Source organism: Lonchura striata, chromosome 3 (genome assembly GCF_046129695.1).
Source record: "Lonchura striata isolate bLonStr1 chromosome 3, bLonStr1.mat, whole genome shotgun sequence".
NCBI classification, from domain to species: Eukaryota; Metazoa; Chordata; class Aves; order Passeriformes; family Estrildidae; genus Lonchura; species Lonchura striata.
Window position 1 is genome coordinate 8,714,879 of NC_134605.1, and position 17,466 is coordinate 8,732,344.

At 38.3% G+C, this 17,466-nt stretch overlaps 1 protein-coding gene across 6 annotated transcripts in view; it reads left to right on the forward strand.

The window, feature by feature from the left end:
- The first annotated feature begins 239 nt into the window (after nt 1–239).
- The window catches only part of EPRS1 (glutamyl-prolyl-tRNA synthetase 1), a 37,452-nt gene continuing 20,225 nt past the window's right edge, over nt 240–17,466 (forward strand). For 3 of the 6 annotated variants that reach the window (XM_021546826.2, XM_021546828.2, XM_021546831.2), the window contains exons 1-13: nt 240–342; nt 2,564–2,648; nt 7,074–7,173; nt 8,987–9,143; nt 10,282–10,421; nt 11,067–11,167; nt 12,427–12,553; nt 12,753–12,945; nt 13,325–13,496; nt 14,007–14,240; nt 15,242–15,326; nt 15,641–15,700; nt 15,992–16,012. In XM_021546826.2, coding sequence (XP_021402501.2) covers nt 297–342; nt 2,564–2,648; nt 7,074–7,173; nt 8,987–9,143; nt 10,282–10,421; nt 11,067–11,167; nt 12,427–12,553; nt 12,753–12,945; nt 13,325–13,496; nt 14,007–14,240; nt 15,242–15,326; nt 15,641–15,700; nt 15,992–16,012 — 1,521 coding nt within the window. In that variant the 5' untranslated portion in view covers nt 240–296. The remainder of the gene's footprint in view (nt 343–2,563; nt 2,649–7,073; nt 7,174–8,986; nt 9,144–10,281; nt 10,422–11,066; nt 11,168–12,426; nt 12,554–12,752; nt 12,946–13,324; nt 13,497–14,006; nt 14,241–15,241; nt 15,327–15,640; nt 15,701–15,991; nt 16,013–17,466) is intronic. The other 3 variants (XM_021546827.2, XM_021546830.2, XM_021546832.2) reach the window with 1 other exon arrangement.

Genomic DNA, 17,466 nt, shown 5'->3' on the forward strand with positions numbered 1-17,466 from the left:
ATCTGGTTTGCTGAGGGGCAGGGCAGCCCTCACCCAGCACCCATCCCTCATCGCGGCGAGGGCTCCGGGCGGCTCCGGCCTGGCCCAGCAGGACCGGCCGGTGGCACAGACACGCACCGGGCGCCCTCACACGCCTCCCGCCCCGCCGCCTCTACGGCTTCTCCCGCGGAAGTGAGGGCGCTGCCCCGCCCCGGGGCGGGCCTTGCGGGGCCGCCGGGCCGCGCCGGGCCGTGCCGAGCTGGCGGCGCTGCGCGCCCCGCCCCGCCGCCTCCCTGGGTTCCGGCGCGGCGGCGGGCATGGCGGCGCTGAGCCTCACCGTGGACGCGGGCAGCCCCCCGCTCGGTAAGTGCGGGCCGCGCCTCGCCTCGCCCCGCTCCCCGATGCTGCCCGGGCTCCGGCGGGCTCTGTCCCCTCCCCGCCTCCCTCCTCCCTCCCGCCCGTGTTGCATCATGCGGCGCCGGCCGTGCCGCGTGCGGGGCCGGGCTGGCGGCACCGGGGCCGTGCGCGTCCTTCGCATTCCTCGCGTCCTTTTCCCGTCCCTCCCGTCCTTCCCGTCCCTCCCGTCCCCCTTCCCACCCCTGCCGTCCTTCCCGGGGCCGTGTGCCCGCTGCGGGTCCCTCTGGTCAGCTACTCGGGCTGCGAGAACTCGGCTGCAGCCTCGGGTGACTTGGCACGTTGAGGATGAATGTTCAGCACAGCCCGAGTTCACATCGCCTGTTCCTCAGCTCTGCCGCTGTGCTGTCTTTCGTTTTCATTTAATCTGCTGCTAAAATTCCCCTCTGGGGAGCTGGCTCGAAGTTCTCAGTTGCTTACGGCCCTTCGATGTTATTTTTTGCCTTTAAAAATGTGAGAACCTCCTTCATTGAACTTCCACCCATCTGGAAACGATATTTTGTATGTTTTCCATAAAATTTCTCCATTTCGTTTTAGCTGTTCAAAATAAATTTTCTTCATCATATTTTATTGCTTTATTTTTCTCGCTGGTATTCCCAAATGCATTTCAGAGTTGAATACAACTTGCATGATTACTGATTCAAGGTATAAAAACATATAAGTTTTAAATAAAATTTCTCCTAAGACTTGTTTATACCGATTTGCTAGAAAATAAAACAATGCCATATGAATTACGATTAATGTCAGGTTTTAGGGGCTTTGGAGACTTACTTTCTTTGACAGCTGGTGTCTGGCACTGGAGGTTTATTTCAGGAGATTGCATGATTGTGTCAGAAATACTACATATTACAGATGAAAGATTTATATGAAGGAGACAAGCACACTCATCTTACTCATCCTTACTTCATACTCTTCATGGTGTCTGCTGTGCAGTGGGAAGAGTGTAGTAGTTTTTAATGTCATCAGTGTTAATGACACAGCTCGGTGCACATAATACTTGTCATTTTCAAAGCATTTCCGTGCATGTTATTAAAATACTTACGTGTGTTACTAACATATTGCATAAGGGATGTCACCCTGAATTTCAGAGATGGATAGCTGAGGGATGAGAAGAAGAACCTTGACTTAATGCCACAAGAAGGGTTTTCAGCTGAGCAGAGGTGAGAGCTAGGGAATTCCTAGCTCCAGTGGTTTGTATTTAGGCCAGAGTATTAATAGCTTATAGTATCATCTGCCTTGGTAGCTGGAGCCTTGTTCTAGGGGAGGTGAAGTGCACAGCACGCTGTGGAGGCTGTAACAGGTTAGGTGCCTTTCCACACCTAGAGTACAGTCCTTGTTTTGCCTGTGCAAAAGCTTGCTGCCTTTGTGCTTCTGAGCAAAGTTAAAGAACACAAGCTCCTCTGCTTGTGCTCAGCAGGCTGAGCCTGGAGCAGAGCCAGTGCAGAAACGCAGCCAAGTGAGCTCGGTGCTTTGTTTGAGCTGCTGTGTTGTGCTGTAGAGCCTCAAGATCAGAGCAGGTTTGCATCAAGCCTCTTGGAATGTGGTCAGAGCTGTCTTCCACTCAATGGTGTAGCCTAAAAACTTCAGTAATTCTTTTCTTTCTGGAGACCATTTTTTGCTGTCACTGGGGGACTACTTTGAGAACCCAATGTACGCTTCCTGTGCTTTTACATGGATAAAGTTTCTTGGTTTTGAGTGGCTAATCTTTTCATAAACTTTAAATCAGGTTAAAAACAGTCTCATCATTGTCCAGAAAGTGCTGGTATATTCAGTAATTTTTCTCCTTTAAAGCATGTGTAAGGCTGGGATGGAGTACATTAGTAATACTGTTCAATAATTAAGAGCTTTTTGATTACATTCTCCTCATATCCTGGGGGACTGGACTAATTTTTACCATACCCTTAGGAAGCAATATGTATCAATTGCTGAGCTCACTGCAGATCCCTGTGTGCTGGACATTATCAATTTGAAGCTGTAAGGATTGCCAAGAAGCAGCCTCTTGCATATGAAACTGAACACTGATTTTTTTTGTTTCCCTGGACATTCTCACTTGAAGGAGTCAGTTCGGTCACCTGGTCCTAGTGGATAGCTGATGTAAATGGTTGGTTGTAACTATGAAAGGTGTCTCTCCTGGAAGAAGTTCAGTATCTTTTTCTCTTGTTATTTCAAGGAGCTCTGCTGACAGTGGAGCATGTGAAGAATGATGTTGAAATTTCAGTGCAAGAAGGCAAAGAAACCATCCTCTCTGTGTCCGAGTAAGTGACTTTGCATCTCTCCTTCTACCTTTGGGTCAGCAGTTTTAAAAATCACATGGTTGTAGCATTGACAGTAACCTTTTGAGGTAGGAGGAAAAGGAAAAAAAAAACAGTTTTATTCATCACTGATGTCTCTAGCGCAGGCAAAACATTTACAGTATATTCTGAACTAGATCTTTATGGAAAAAACTCTTTTTATTTACATGTACCTATGTATAATATTTATGCTGTACCAGTCATTTTACTGTTTAGGACTTCTTGTGGTGCCATGCATTAGCAACAGCAAAGCTGTTTTACATTAGAGAGGTTTGATATATAAGATTTCTTGGATTTGTATGTGTGTGGTGGACTGAAATTTGAATGTTTAGATGGCATTATTTGAGGCTCCCTCCTGTGTGTGTATAAGCAAAGGCATGATGTTATGTCAGGAAAGTACTAATTAACTGTGTAGTGCTAACCCGTGTATCCATCTGCACAATGTAGAAGGAATATTAGAAATTTTTGTAATAATCTGACAAATTTATGTAGTCTGTCCTTCTAAAAATACTCTGCCATTGGAATGGATAACTTCAGGTTTGGGACATGAAGATGGTTTCTGCAAACTGAGTAAGATCAAATGCCTATCCGAAATGCAGGACTAACACTGTTAGTTTTGGGAAGCTGCATTGTCATCTTCAATTCCATGTGAGTTAAGACATCTGGATATATCAAGAGGCGAGATCCTGCTGTCTGACATATCAGTGGGAACTCTGGCATTTAGTATCTGCAGTAAGGAGCATATTTGTACACATGAGCATTGCAGTTGTAACTTGAAGTATGGTAACACCATGATGAATTTGAAATTACTGATTATAACTAGTTTTTGAACATTGATTGTTTTTTTGAAGATTGGGGGAATCTATAGTTCACAGACTTGGTGACAAACTCTAATTTTGTGAACTAATTCCATAGAAGATGCTGTTAGAACCACCAATGCATCTCAAACTGGAATACCTGCTTGTCTGTAGAATGGCTATATATATTTAATTTTGTCTTGCAGTTACAGACTTGCTCCTCATAAATTAACACCAACTGAGCATTTCCATGTCTTCTAACCTTAGGTAATAAGCTTGTCACTATGTACATATATTTGCAGAAAATCAAAGCACAGGAAGACTCGCAGCCTTCAGTCATGGTTGTTTTACTGGTTGCAAATATTGTTTTCTGTTTAAAATGTTAGACCTGAACTCAGAGGTTCTTGCATAATCTGATATTGCATGTTGTCTTTTGCTGTGCCTGGTGATAGCGCTGAATCTGTGGTTTTGAATGAAAGCAAGAGAAACATGACAGGTTGTATTGGGATTTAATTGGTACAGCTTTAATAATCTTCGGTGTGTGTTTTGCACATGTGGGATACAGCTTACATAACAGAAAGTTAATTGGATATTTTTTAATTGCCAGAGAAAGCTTTCCCCTTAAATAGCCTTAGTCAGGTTTAGATTTTGTTTTTCTTTGACTGTTTGGGCAGTAGATGGATATATATATTAAAATATATACACACATATATATATATATATATGTATGTATATATGTATTTATACATAGATGTGCTCCTGTGACAGAACGTTTTTAATGTATATAGTTTGCTTTGAAATAATATTTATTTCATTAAATAATTTAGCGTTGCCATGCCTTCTTCCTGTCCACTGCAAAAGCACTCATTTTGGCTGTAAAGGAACTTGTCAGAAATGTAAAGCAAAAACTCTTTTTCTGCACTTTGGCCTCGGGTAGATAATATCTAGAATCATGGGCCCATCAGATGGAAATTTTTGTGTGTTACTGTCCTCTTATCCCTGGCATTGGCTTATGTTCAAGAAGTTATTCCAGACCTCAGTATTGCATTAATTTTCCCTTACTTGGTTGTACAATAATTTTAAAAATTGATTCTGTACCTTAAAGTCTGTTAAAAGTATATCTGCAATGTGAGAGGCATCAGCTGAACTCGTATCTCAACTAATGCTTTTGCTAAATGGATTTCATGGCATCAGTTCTGCTGAAGCATCGTGTTTTGGCATGATGTGAAAATCACTTGGGATGTTTCAGATTTTGATTTTTTTTTTTTGTTTGGAGAATCCATTAGTTCTAATGACTTTACTTGAACAAGAAACAACATTTTATTTGTGATTCTTCTAGGTTTGATTTTGAAGCTCAGTTAAAATCTGGTGATAAAATTTTCAACTAACTAGCTGAAACTTAGCTGTCAGACAGCTATCTAAAAGGTTTATTGCTCATTTGAGATGATGAATTTTATTTTAAAGGTTTTTTTTGAAGACTTAACTTCAAAACTTTGTGGAGTAATAGCTCCTAAGCAAACTACTCTGCTGAGTGCTGATGGCTTTTTGGAGAGTTTTGCTATACCTGTGTCTTGTCAAAACAAGCTTTAGTACAGCTTTTGTGTGGTGAACACATGCACATTTCATAGTAGTTATTCCTTCTAGGCAGATCAAGCAAAAGCTTTTACAAATCAGTTCAACGTTGTTTTATTATGGTTGGAAATAATTTGTGTTTTGGGGTTTTTTGTGTTATGTGTTAGCTTTTATTTTTTGGTCCCTTTTTCCCCTTGTCTCAAACATTTGCCCTGGTGTTTAATTATGTGGCATTTCATGTCACTCTCAATAGCCACTCTCTGCCTGTAACATTGCATTGTCCCTATTCATTCTCCCTTACTTAGCCCGGGAGTTACCAAGCACTGGCTGCAAAGAGCCTTTTATAACTTTTCCATAGAGGTCAATTAGTGATATTTGGGTGGGAGTATTTTGTTTTTGTGAAGAAAATAACAACTATTAAAGCATAAGTAAGACTTTACTCAGAATAACATTTTCCCATGTTATACATGTATTTAGTTTTGCTTGAGTAATCAAGGGGTATTTGTTTTTGTATGAACTAGTGAAAACAATAGAAGTGCATTTCGCAGATTTTCAAGTGAAAATGTGTTGGAAGTGTTTTGTTTTTCTCAGTTTAAACAAGTTTTCTTAAAATTTGATAGTGGGAAATTAGAATAGGACACACTTTCAGTTACACAGTAGGGTGGAATTTAAAGACCCTACTGTGACTTTTGTTTTTAGTTATATTTTATGGATCTTCTATATATATACTGGATCCTAGATGCTTGGAAAGCAAGCAGAATTAAAAACAAGCAAACCGAAAAAACCCTCCCAATGAACTATATTCCTTAGGTTTTACTGCAATTAACCTAATGAGACTGGCTGGTGCATTTTTACTAAAAATGGGACACATTCTAATTGTTAATATATAAAGTGCACTCTGTATAATTTTCAGAACTTTTATTGATTTTTGCAAAGCTTTAGGGCTATCAGAATTTTTTTAATTTTATAAAGGATACAGTAGGTAAAAAAGGAAATAGAAAACAATGACAGAACAGAAGTGGAACTTTGGTTGGACAAGTTGGAGTATAGCATCCAGTCCATTAAATTGAATAAATGTTCAAAAGAACACTTACAGGGACTTCTTTTGTTGATACCAATGCTTGATTTAGAAGCAATTGGAGCTCTGTTTTTGCAATCTGCATCTACATGGGACTGTCAAGTAGAGATGAGTATTATCCAGAGACTGATGCTTCTGATGCATCATTCTTCCAGAGTTCTTTAATAAATATTAATTTCTCTTACATGAACTGGAAGCTAGATTTCTGATAGTGTGCAGCTTTTTTGATGCTGTACAAAATGTAGAAAAGGGACATGAAAACAAAGAAATACTACCTTTGGAGAGCCTTTCCTCTTCAGGTCTGTTGAGGACTTTCATAAGGGAATGAGACAACAAATTCAAATTAGTCTGTTATCTGGAGAAGACTGGGTAAAGAAACAAATACAGGCAGGCAGGTTTGTTCACCAGGGGATGGTTTCTGTGAAGTGTGAATTGAGTAAAGTAAGTAACAAATAAACAGGGATTTTTTCCCCTGTTGCTAGCCTTAAAACCATGATGAAGACCTCTGAATTCTTCTGTTGATTCACTAGGAATCCTCTTCAAAGTGATCCTTCTTTTATGAAAAGAAAACAAAGAGTGATTAGCTCCTTATAATGTGGAAAATCTGTAGCTCAGGTTATACTTATGAATTCTGTTAGATATGGAGAAAGTTTTAGTATTTGAAAGAATAATCAGAGTCTTAATTTAGCTTAAACAAAATTATTTTATGCTTAGAAGCTTAGTGTTCTATCTGGTGATAGAAAAGCAAGGACTTATTTATTCTTGTGCTAGATTTATTTTATTTTTGTTTTTCTACTCTGGTGACCTGGTACCTGTTGGGCTTGCCTGGAAATTATTTTGTGTTTGCTTTGCACATGTTTCAACTGTGTGTGTGTGTGCAATTAAAGTTGAACTGTCTGGAGGTAGTAATTTACCTTTGCCTTGCCCCTCTCTTTTTTTTAGGCAAGTGTCATTTACTGATGTGAATTCAATAGCTCGGTACCTGGCTCGAGTTGCTGCCTCTGCTGGGTTATATGGCTCAAATCTGTTGGAACACACTGAGGTAAGAAGGAATCACAGAATCATAATATGGTTTGGGTTGGAAGGTTCCTTAAAGACCATCTATTCCCAACCCCAAAGACCATCTCTTTCCCATGGGTCAGGATACTTTCCACTAGACCAGGTTGCTCAGGATTGGACTTGAATCATGCTCTTGTCTCTTGTATTTTTTTTTTTTCCTTTTTCTCATTTGGCCTGTTCTAAGTTTGGGGGGGGTGTTTTGTGGTTGGGCTTTTTTTTGACCTTGTGCCTATTGTTCTGCATTTTACTGTTAGACTGAGGTTCCAGCTATGTGGGATGCTGAGGGGTTTGTTTTGCTAAGCTTCCTTCTTATAAATGAATATAAAGACTAAGAAATCTATATAAAATATAAAGACTAAGAAATCTGAGCTTTGGAAGGGTTGCCCTTGCCCACTCCTGCAGCAGCAATTCCTAAGCAGACAGCTCACTAATATAAAATAATTCAGGTTGGAAGGTAAAACATGGGATTTTCCCTCCTCACTTTTCTCAGCTCTGTTGCCATCAGTTGCTATCCTGTAACACTTCAGTGTAACACCAAGGAACGCTGTGTGGCATTGAAATCCTGAAGTAGTTTTTGCTGTGGATGGTGGACAAAATCCTGACCCCGGTCTCTTCCTGGGTCTAGCTCAGAATAATCAATTATGTGCTGCATTTTAAATTGATAGCTGAAACTAGCAGACAAATTGAAATTTATTTCCTCTGAAATTTGGGGAGGGACTGAAGGACTTGATTCAGGTATTTTCTTCTTGAAGCCAGTGGTAATCACTCTTCAATCACTCTTCAGCCCTCATAACTTGTCTCAAGGGAAGTGTTGTCTTAGTACTTTGCCTGTGATGCATTAAAAAGTTGTAAGTTATCTTGTCGCTATTTAAAATTTCTGTCCAAATCCCTTGTTTTTAAGTTAAGCCCAGACCTTAGCAAGCACACTTTCAGAGCTGGTATTTCTGATACACTACTTCTTTTCCGCCTCTTTCCAAAATACTACTGTACTTGGAGAAGTACAGGGACAGCTGCATTTGTGGTGCACATATTTTGGCGTGTAGCTGAAAATGACTGAACTGAATTCTGTGGTGGTTGTAATTACATCTGTGCCTGCCACGTTGTCTTGAATGTTGGAAGGATTCCCATTGCAGCTTGCAGAATGCTTACACATGAAATAGGACCAGAGGAGTAGAAGACACACTTAGTCTCTTGCAGGATTGAGGGATTTGTTTTATAGACAGGGCTACATTATTAACCAGCCTAATTCTTAATTTTTTTTTTTTTTGTGCTTATGTGCAAAGATAGATGGAAAAGACTTTTGCAGGAATGGAGAGTAAGACTTGTGAAGGTCAGGGGTTTGATTTCTTCAAATCTAAAAGGAGATGAGGAAGACAAAATAGGGACTGAGGGGAAAATGGTTTACTAACCAGCAGCAGCGCCAGGAAGAGGAAATAGATCACAAATATATATCAATAGCTAAAGGACAGTGATGACTTTTATATACTTTTGTGATGAGTACCTAAGAACTGCTTATTATTTTACCAATGGGAATAACTTCAGTGAAGGTGATGTTTTCAAACTGCTGAAGGAAGAAATTAAATTTCATCATTTAGTATCATTCTGGGTGAGTTTTTTAATATAATTTATTTTAAATATTCTTTCAACATATATTATAGTCTGATATATTTAATTCTAATGTTCCTGTTAATATTTTCTATTCAGCTGTTACATTGATTGTATATTATTCAGTTATTTTACAAGCTTAATTCTCATTCCTGTAGTAACTTTAACTATCTTTTGTCCCTTCAAACAAGATTGACCACTGGCTGGAGTTTAGTGCTACAAAGTTATCCACTACTAGCCAGTTCCCTTCAGCCATCCAAGAACTCAACCACTGTCTGTCTCTACGGACCTACTTGGTGGGAAACTCTCTGAGTCTTGCAGATTTGTGTGTCTGGGCTGTACTAAAAGGTATTGGTTTATGTTCTCTGTTTCACTGGCTTGCAATATCAATATATTGATAATCAATATACAACAGGAATCCCCAGTTTTTCTTTTTTGTGGATGCTAGTAGTGACTCCTACCTGTGTCACAGACTGTCATGCACACTGCTGTGACCTGTGCATCACTAGTGATGGCAATAGTATAGCTTAGGAAATCCTGGATTGCTCTTTTTTTAATTGTTGTTACATTTGGAAATTTATGAGTTGTAATCCCTAGGTGGAATTATTTCTAACTTCTTTTGTATTAATAATTGTAAGAACATCTTTTATTACCTGTTGCTTCAATATGAAAATGTGCAACATAAATTATATGCATAGACCTTTTTGTGACATTATCTTAGCAGTGGAAATTTCTTCAGTGTTTACACTGAATTATTAAAAGAGGTAGATGTTACTCTGCAAAATACCCTTTAGAGGTTAAAGAAGCTTTGATGGTCTGTTTTTATGGATTTGGTTTTTATTTTCTCTTAGCTCTATATCTAAAGGTGATAGGTGACAATCTACCATTCAGTATAACCCAATTCCACTTGAAAGTAAAGGGTATAATTAAGATTAAAAGCTAGTAGTAGCTTTTAGTATTTTTTCAAAGTTGCTGCTCTTAAGAGCAATCTCAAGGGAGTATCCTTTTTTTTTTCTCCTTTTCCCCCTCAGAATCCTTCTAGTGAAGTTGTGTTCCTTGGAGATTAGATTGAAGGAACACAGCCCTCAGATATAAAGGGGGGTATTGGCATGTTTCATGCCAATTGACATGTTTCACTTATGATAAAGTGTAGAAAATATTAGATGTAAACGCAATCAAAGGATATCCTATGTTTCTGTCTTGAAATAAAGTTGCTATAATTTTGAGGTGGATGATACAAAGAAACATGTGTGTTGACTGTTCCCCCTCAGCTTCTGCCTTGATGAATCCAAGAAGGAATGCAGTATATTCTGGGTTTGAAGAGAATTTATTTAATTTGCATGTGTCCCCATGACTAAATCTCTTCGGAAGAGAGACCGAGTAGATTTTTAAAATCATCTTTTCTTAGTCTTAAAAAGCTGCTGTTGATAAAAATAATTTTATTTTTACAATTTAATAGTTTGAAAACTTCTTTGTTTTCTAACAGATAATAGTATGTGGCAAGAGCAGATAGAACAAAACAAAGCTCCTGTGCATGCAAAGCGATGGTACAGCTTCCTTGAGGCACAACATGCTTTCCAGTCAGTAGGAGCCAAGTGGGCTGCTGGTACACCAAAGGTTAAAATGGTAAGGTTTACTCAGATCCTCTGGAGAGAATAGCTTTATTTCTGTGAATACACTGCAAGGTTTTCTTTCTCTTTTAAGTTGTTGAATTAAAAACTGAAAGTAAGCAGTCGTACAATGAACTAAACTTTTGTAAACTCTTGTTTACAGCTGAAGCTGTCGATTTCAAATTTAGAAGGGCATGAGTTGTCTAGTCCAGTGCTTAATTGGAATAACTGAAATATGGCATCTCTTCTTTTAATCAGCACTGCTCTTTAGATACATCGTTTGCTTTTTCTAAAGACAGTTTGAGATCCTGATAGACTTGCAAAGATTGCTGTCTTCAGTTGACTGAATTTGTTAATCATATTCAGGTTAAGAACGCTAAGATACAAAACCTTAACTTGAAATTGTTTCCTTCTATGGAATAAATTAGACAACTGGTGTGACTTTTCAGTCGTGAATAAGATTTGAAGACAAAATAACTTGAAACTCTAGAATTAATCTTCTTCTGGAGTGCCTTGAGTAATGTGAAAGTTGTGAAGAGATGATGCGGTCCAATATGGCAGCTTGTAGGTTTGAAAGGAGACTTTGATACAGCAGTTATTATCTAGAGTTTTATATCTGTTTTTACAGCTAGTACAATCTGTAATTATGTCTCTTTTCAAGGCAACAGAAAAAGAAAAGAAAGCAGATGTTGGGAAGTTTGTTGAACTTCCTGGTGCAGAGATGGGAAAGGTCATTGTGAGGTTTCCTCCTGAAGCAAGTGGGTAAGAAGCATGAATACTGTGAGAAGGTTCTATTTTGTCTTTAAAAAAAAAAGTGCTTTAGTAAGGATGTTAATCAGCTTATCAGACAAGGCTGTTAAACCAAATAAATGTTTAAAGCTTTGTCTCCACTAGAGCTGTTTGTTCACTTCTCCTCCGTACTTCATTATGCCGTTGCCTCAACTTGGAACGGGGAGTTTAGTTGTGAGGTGATATTGTGCTGCTCAGCAGTGGGATGAGGACAAGCAGGAGGATGGCATTTGTATGGATAATGGATGTGTGTGCCCCACCAGGAGCTGTGGTGTGGACATGCAGTCCTTACAAATTGGGTCAAGAGACTTGGTGCTTCCCAAGGAAGCTTAGATTTGAGAAAGGAAAGATGTGTGGGATAGCCTTCCTTGGGGAAGCTTTACACCAGATGTATAATGGAGGGCCAGGGGTCCAGACTGTGTGGAATACCAAAGCACAAACTCCTTAAAGACCACACAGAGGAGATGTGATGAGCCAGTGCAATAAACTCAATTTTCAGCTGGCTTTTCATTTTCTGTTTCTTTTTGGAGTTGCCTGATGGCCTATAAAATTTCCACAACTGAATTTGTTCATTAAACTTGCTGTTCAGCATCACATGACTTCTGTAGCTGTGCTTCTTACTCTATTAGTTCAATATAAACTGATACTCAAATATTGTAAATTATGTATTATGTATATGTATGTTTATAACATATATTCTTCTCAACTTACTTTAGTAGTTTTTAGTGTCTTAATCCTGGTGTTTTAAAACACTTCTTCAGGGACATGTTACTCTCTTGCATTTGCAAGAGATTTTAGTATTGTGGATTTGGGGATTTATATTTAGTTCAAAATGTCAGTAGCTTTATAGCTTATATTAAAAAATACACAACAATCAGAAAAATTCCACTCTTGTGAATGTGGTAGGTTCAGATTATCTTTTAGCTGCTACTGGGTATCATCAGCAGTTGGGTTAAGTTAGTCTGTAAAAATGGAGATAATTGCAGTCCAATCTTTATATCCATATCAACACTCTAATTTACCAATTTAGTTATTTTTAACAGTTAACTACTAAATTTGTGGTAGAGGGAACATAATCTATTCTCATAAACGTGTAATATTTAAAATATCCTAGGTTTGCTGTTTGTTACACTTAGATATTGCTTTTCCATTCTTTCTCCTTCCCTCACAAATAAAGAAGTCTAGCTGAAGTAGTTCTGGTGTATATATTTATTTTTTAATTTCCTTTTTAGATATCTGCATATTGGTCATGCCAAAGCTGCCTTGCTAAATCAGCACTACCAAGTTAACTTTAAAGGAAAACTTATTATGAGGTTTGATGACACAAATCCAGAAAAAGAGAAAGAAGACTTTGAAAAGGTATAGTAAGATAGCAGAGTGATTATAAGCTGTGAAAGAATGATAAGTGCATGCCTCTCTTTTCTTTCATGCTTATTCTTATGGCTTATCCTTCCTGGACAATGGAGCATTAAAAACACCACATCTTGCATGAAGAGGATAAAGATGTAAGAAAACTACCTTTCCTGAATATTACAGTGTACATTTTCACACTTCGCAGGTTATTCTTGAAGACGTTGCCATGCTGCACATCAAACCAGATCAATTCACATATACCTCAGATCACTTTGAAACAATAATGAAATACGCTGAGAAGCTTATTCATGAAGGGAAGGCATATGTGGATGATACTCCTGCAGAGCAGATGAAAGCAGAGCGTGAGCAAAGAGTGGAATCTAAACACAGAAATAACTGTAAGATATTTTAAGCTTTGGTCTTGCTTTCTTACCTTTTTGATTTGGTATCAAAACTTGATTGTTGTTAACAAATATGAGTGAGAGTACTAAATTGCATATCGTCAAGGTGCTTATAGGGACTTAAAAGTGTTTAGTGCTTTGTTCTGCAAGGCTGGATGGATTAAGTATACATTTAGACCAGGGCAGTAAACTTGGGTATGTATAAATTCATCACCATTCATTACCACTTAAAAAATTCAAAATGTAAAATGTGTGAAAATTAATTCCAGTGTCCAAAGAGGTGGGTGACACTGATTTTTGTTGTGGCAGTAATGAAACTTGATTCTATATCAGCTTCATAACACCTTAGAAAATGGTTTATTTTTGTTGTTCTTAGGTGTTAATAAGAATCTACAAATGTGGGAAGAAATGAAAAAGGGAACAGAATATGGACAAACTTGTTGTCTACGAGCAAAAATAGATATGAGTAGTAATAATGGATGTATGAGGGATCCAACTCTTTATCGTTGTAAAAACCAGCCTCACCCTCGGACCGGAAGTACCTACAAGTATGTCTACTTTCTCCTTATGTGACCTGTAACTTTTGCTCTTTTCAGGGCACTTAAAATTCGTTAATGAATTTATTTTAATACTTGGAACCTGCTAATATTTTTCAACCAGAATATGTGATGAGTCTCTTGACTTTCTGACACTTGTGCAAATTACTTTTAAAACCTGTGAGATGGCCATCGTGGTCAACAGTGAATATTATTCAGTTTTGGTTCTTATGTATGTTTGAAAGAAACATTAGCAGTGTAGGGTTGTTTAGGCTTGAATATTAAGGCTGTGATCAGTTCATTTCTTGAAGGCTTTCTTCATCTTAAAAATGTATTGCTCTCTGGATCTTTTTGTGGACAATTCATTGTGTATGTGTCTTGATAAGTCTTGATCTGAAAGTTTTTAGGATCATAGCTTATAAATATTTATAATACATGGATATAAACTGCACTCAATTTAAATGTTTAGGTGGGAGGAAAGTGTTTTGTTCTGCCTTGCTAATTAAAGATCTTTTTTGTCAGGGTTTATCCCACATACGACTTTGCCTGCCCCATTGTTGATAGTATTGAAGGTGTCACACATGCACTGAGAACAACTGAATACCATGACAGAGATGAGCAGTTCTACTGGATTATTGAGGCTCTGGGCATAAGGAAACCATATATATGGGAGTATAGCAGGCTAAACCTCAACAACACTGTGCTCTCCAAGAGAAAGCTCACGTGGTTTGTCAACGAAGGTCTTGTGGATGGATGGTATGTTCCATGGCTGTAGGTCAACACTCTTTGACTGGCATATTCATTTTTGCTTTGGGCTAGTTTGAATGAGTATTTAAACAATATTAAAGAATATGGATTAATTACACTGGCTTCTGTATGTACAGTGTGTCTGTTTCCTACTCTGCAGTAGCTGTGTAGATACATATTCATGTCCTGTAATAAACAGGAGGCAGCTTATTTTTGTACTCTGGCTCTTGCTGTGGGTGGCATTTACATGTTTTCCACTCTTGAGTCATTTGGTTGTTGTCATTGGAGTAATTGCTAAACAATGCCAGAAGAGGGCCTGGATTGAAGTGTTTCTGGTCCTGTCCATCTAGTCAAATCCATTCCACTTCTCTCCCACCTGCCCTCACCCTCCTTCTTTCTGATAATTTTTTCAGATTAATTCGATTTCTGCAGACAGTGTTTGGTGGACTTGTTGTCTACTTGTCAGTTGAGTTGGAAGCTTAGATTCCTAGTTTATGCGTGGAGACACTTGGCTGGAGCCAAATTTATCCTTTCCTGCGCCTGCCTGTTTTTTTCCCTAGAGGTGTAGCTGGTCTTATTATGGTCTTTACCTTTCTTTCCAAAACTAAGCCTCCCTGTTAGGTCCTCAGCAAAGTTTGATTCAACAAATTCAAATGTTACATTTCAGATCAGGCCTTTTTATTTTTTCCATAAGAGAAAAAAAAAATCATAGAATTCTATCACTTATATCAAGAAGTAGCATTGTCTCTTCTTTCCAGTAACATTTTCTGTGTGTCCTTGGAAGGGAAGTAATGGATAGGGGCACTACTTTTGCCTTGCTAACCTTCACCATACATTTTGTATGGATAAGAGCACAGTCTTCTCAGTTAGGTGTTCTCACATAGCTGTGACTTCACTAAGTAAAATAGGGGCTGTGCCTTTTGTGTGTGGCAGTATTAGTAAAGTTCTTGATAAGTGCAGAATTTAGAAAATTTAGTGTATGGCACTAATGGAATACCTTTTTTCACTAGGGATGACCCAAGATTTCCCACTGTGCGTGGTGTCCTGAGAAGAGGCATGACTGTTGAAGGGCTAAAACAATTTATTGCTGCTCAGGTGGGTGTTTTCTTCTGATTCTTTGAATATCCCTCGATCAAATATTTGTGAAGCTTCACTTAATGTACTTGTCACTGGTAGGTTTCTGTTTTGAAGCTTTGGTACTTTCACGTGTATTGCTTCAACAATAGTAGCACCTGTGAGTAGGTGTTGGCAAAATTGACTTGCAGGGGGTTTATTTTGCAAGCTCAAAAACTGTTTTTGATGAAAACAAACCATAGAGAGTTTTCAGTTTAAAGAACTTTGTTTAAAATTAGTCTAAGAGCTAGAATATTTATATTAATGTGGTGTTGGTTTGGGTTTTTTTTATCCAGGGCTCCTCTCGATCTGTTGTGAATATGGAGTGGGATAAAATCTGGTCCTTTAACAAAAAGGTATGTGCTTACTCAAATTTGATGCTACTCCTGAAATCCTCTTTCTAGGATATGTAGAGAATCCAGCATTCATTGGAGTGCTTATCACAACAAGTAGCAGTTGCAGTATGCTGCATCATTTGGCACACTCTCAGGAAAATGGAATGTCCCCCCCTCTAACCTGAAGAAGCACTAATCCTATTGATTCTCCTATACCAGTACTTACTTGCCTTCCTTAGTAGTACGGGAAAAGATAATGGTATTTGCTGTAAACCTGATCTGAAAACTGCATTTCATTTTTCTGCTTTCAAGCTGCGAGCTATCTGTAAGAAGGTATTACTTAATGCTTTTTACCTTAGCATATAGCTTACAGTGCTGTAAGCATACATAGCATAAGCTATCATTTTGCAGCTTCATAGCACAGTCACACTTGCTTGTATAACAGGAGCTCTACAAACCCACTGAAAATGCATTATTCCTAGTTTTCAAAGGCTGACCACCTCTGGTTTGGCTGATTTATCAACATAAACACAAATTTTCCCCAATTTGGTTCACGTTGGCTGCGTTTCCTTTCTGTGGCAAAAGGATGAACGCACTGCGTGCTCTGCCTGGGGAGATAAGCCAGCACTGCTGGAGTTTCTGACTGAATGGCAAATCAGGAATATTGCATCTTGACATGATGAGTTGCTTTTTGGCAGCAGATGCTTGGACACTATAATAAGGCGATTTGTTTTCATGAGGATTGCATATTTTGTGTGATTGTGGAAACACCTGTTATTTTGCATTGGGATTCCTGCTTGGTTTTGCTTAGACAGTACCCAGATCTGTTCATTTAAATAGTTTTTGCTTGTCTGGCATGTGTCTTGTATTTCTTCATGTATTTTGCATTTGATTTGCTACATACACATAGGTTTATGAATTGGTTCTTTCTGTTGCTGCATAAATATATTTATGACTAACAACTGGTTTGAGGGAAAGAATCCACAATGGACTGTCAAGGCTCATTTTTTTTAATTGACTTTTAAACTGAGTTTCTTAGACCTCTGACTCGGCTCCTTGTACAGCACCATATTTATTAGCCAGTTTTATTTACATGTGGCTGTGCAGATTGAAAGCTGTCTGCAATATGAGAAAAACCAGTTGGCTGCTTTCAGGTAGTTCTGAACTCAAAGACTATCAGTGTGACAACTCATATTTTTTATGTGATCATGTAATTTTTAGCACCTGACAAGGGATTGCGAGTTTTAATGAATAAAATAAAGAGCCTGGTAATAACACTATAAAATATGGTCATTTAATTATTGAAATTATGATATGAAGTCATATAATACCCCTACATTTTGAGATATATACACAAGTCCTTTTTCAGAGTGTATGTCTGACATTTAGGTGTCTGACTTCAGTGACTACTAACTTATAAAAATGTGTCTTCTTAAAAGTATATCATCATACCGCTTTATTATCTAATGTCAAGTCATTACAAGTTAAATACTTTTCTCCAAAATATAGAAAAATATATAGCTGAGTAGCTTTTACTTGAGCAGGAATAAACCAAGGAATGCAAAAATCACTTTAGATTAATAAAATCAGGTGTTTTGTGTTAGTTTCCAGTTAACCTGGTAGATCTCTGATACTCCTTTCAGTCTTATATGACTGCTTTACTTGAATTATGTGCTTAAGTGCCTCTGAACAGTTTCACAAACCAGTATTTCAGGTGTAAAAAATGCTGTGAAAAACTACAGAAGCTAAGTTTGATAATGGGCAATAAAATACAGGAAGACATCCTA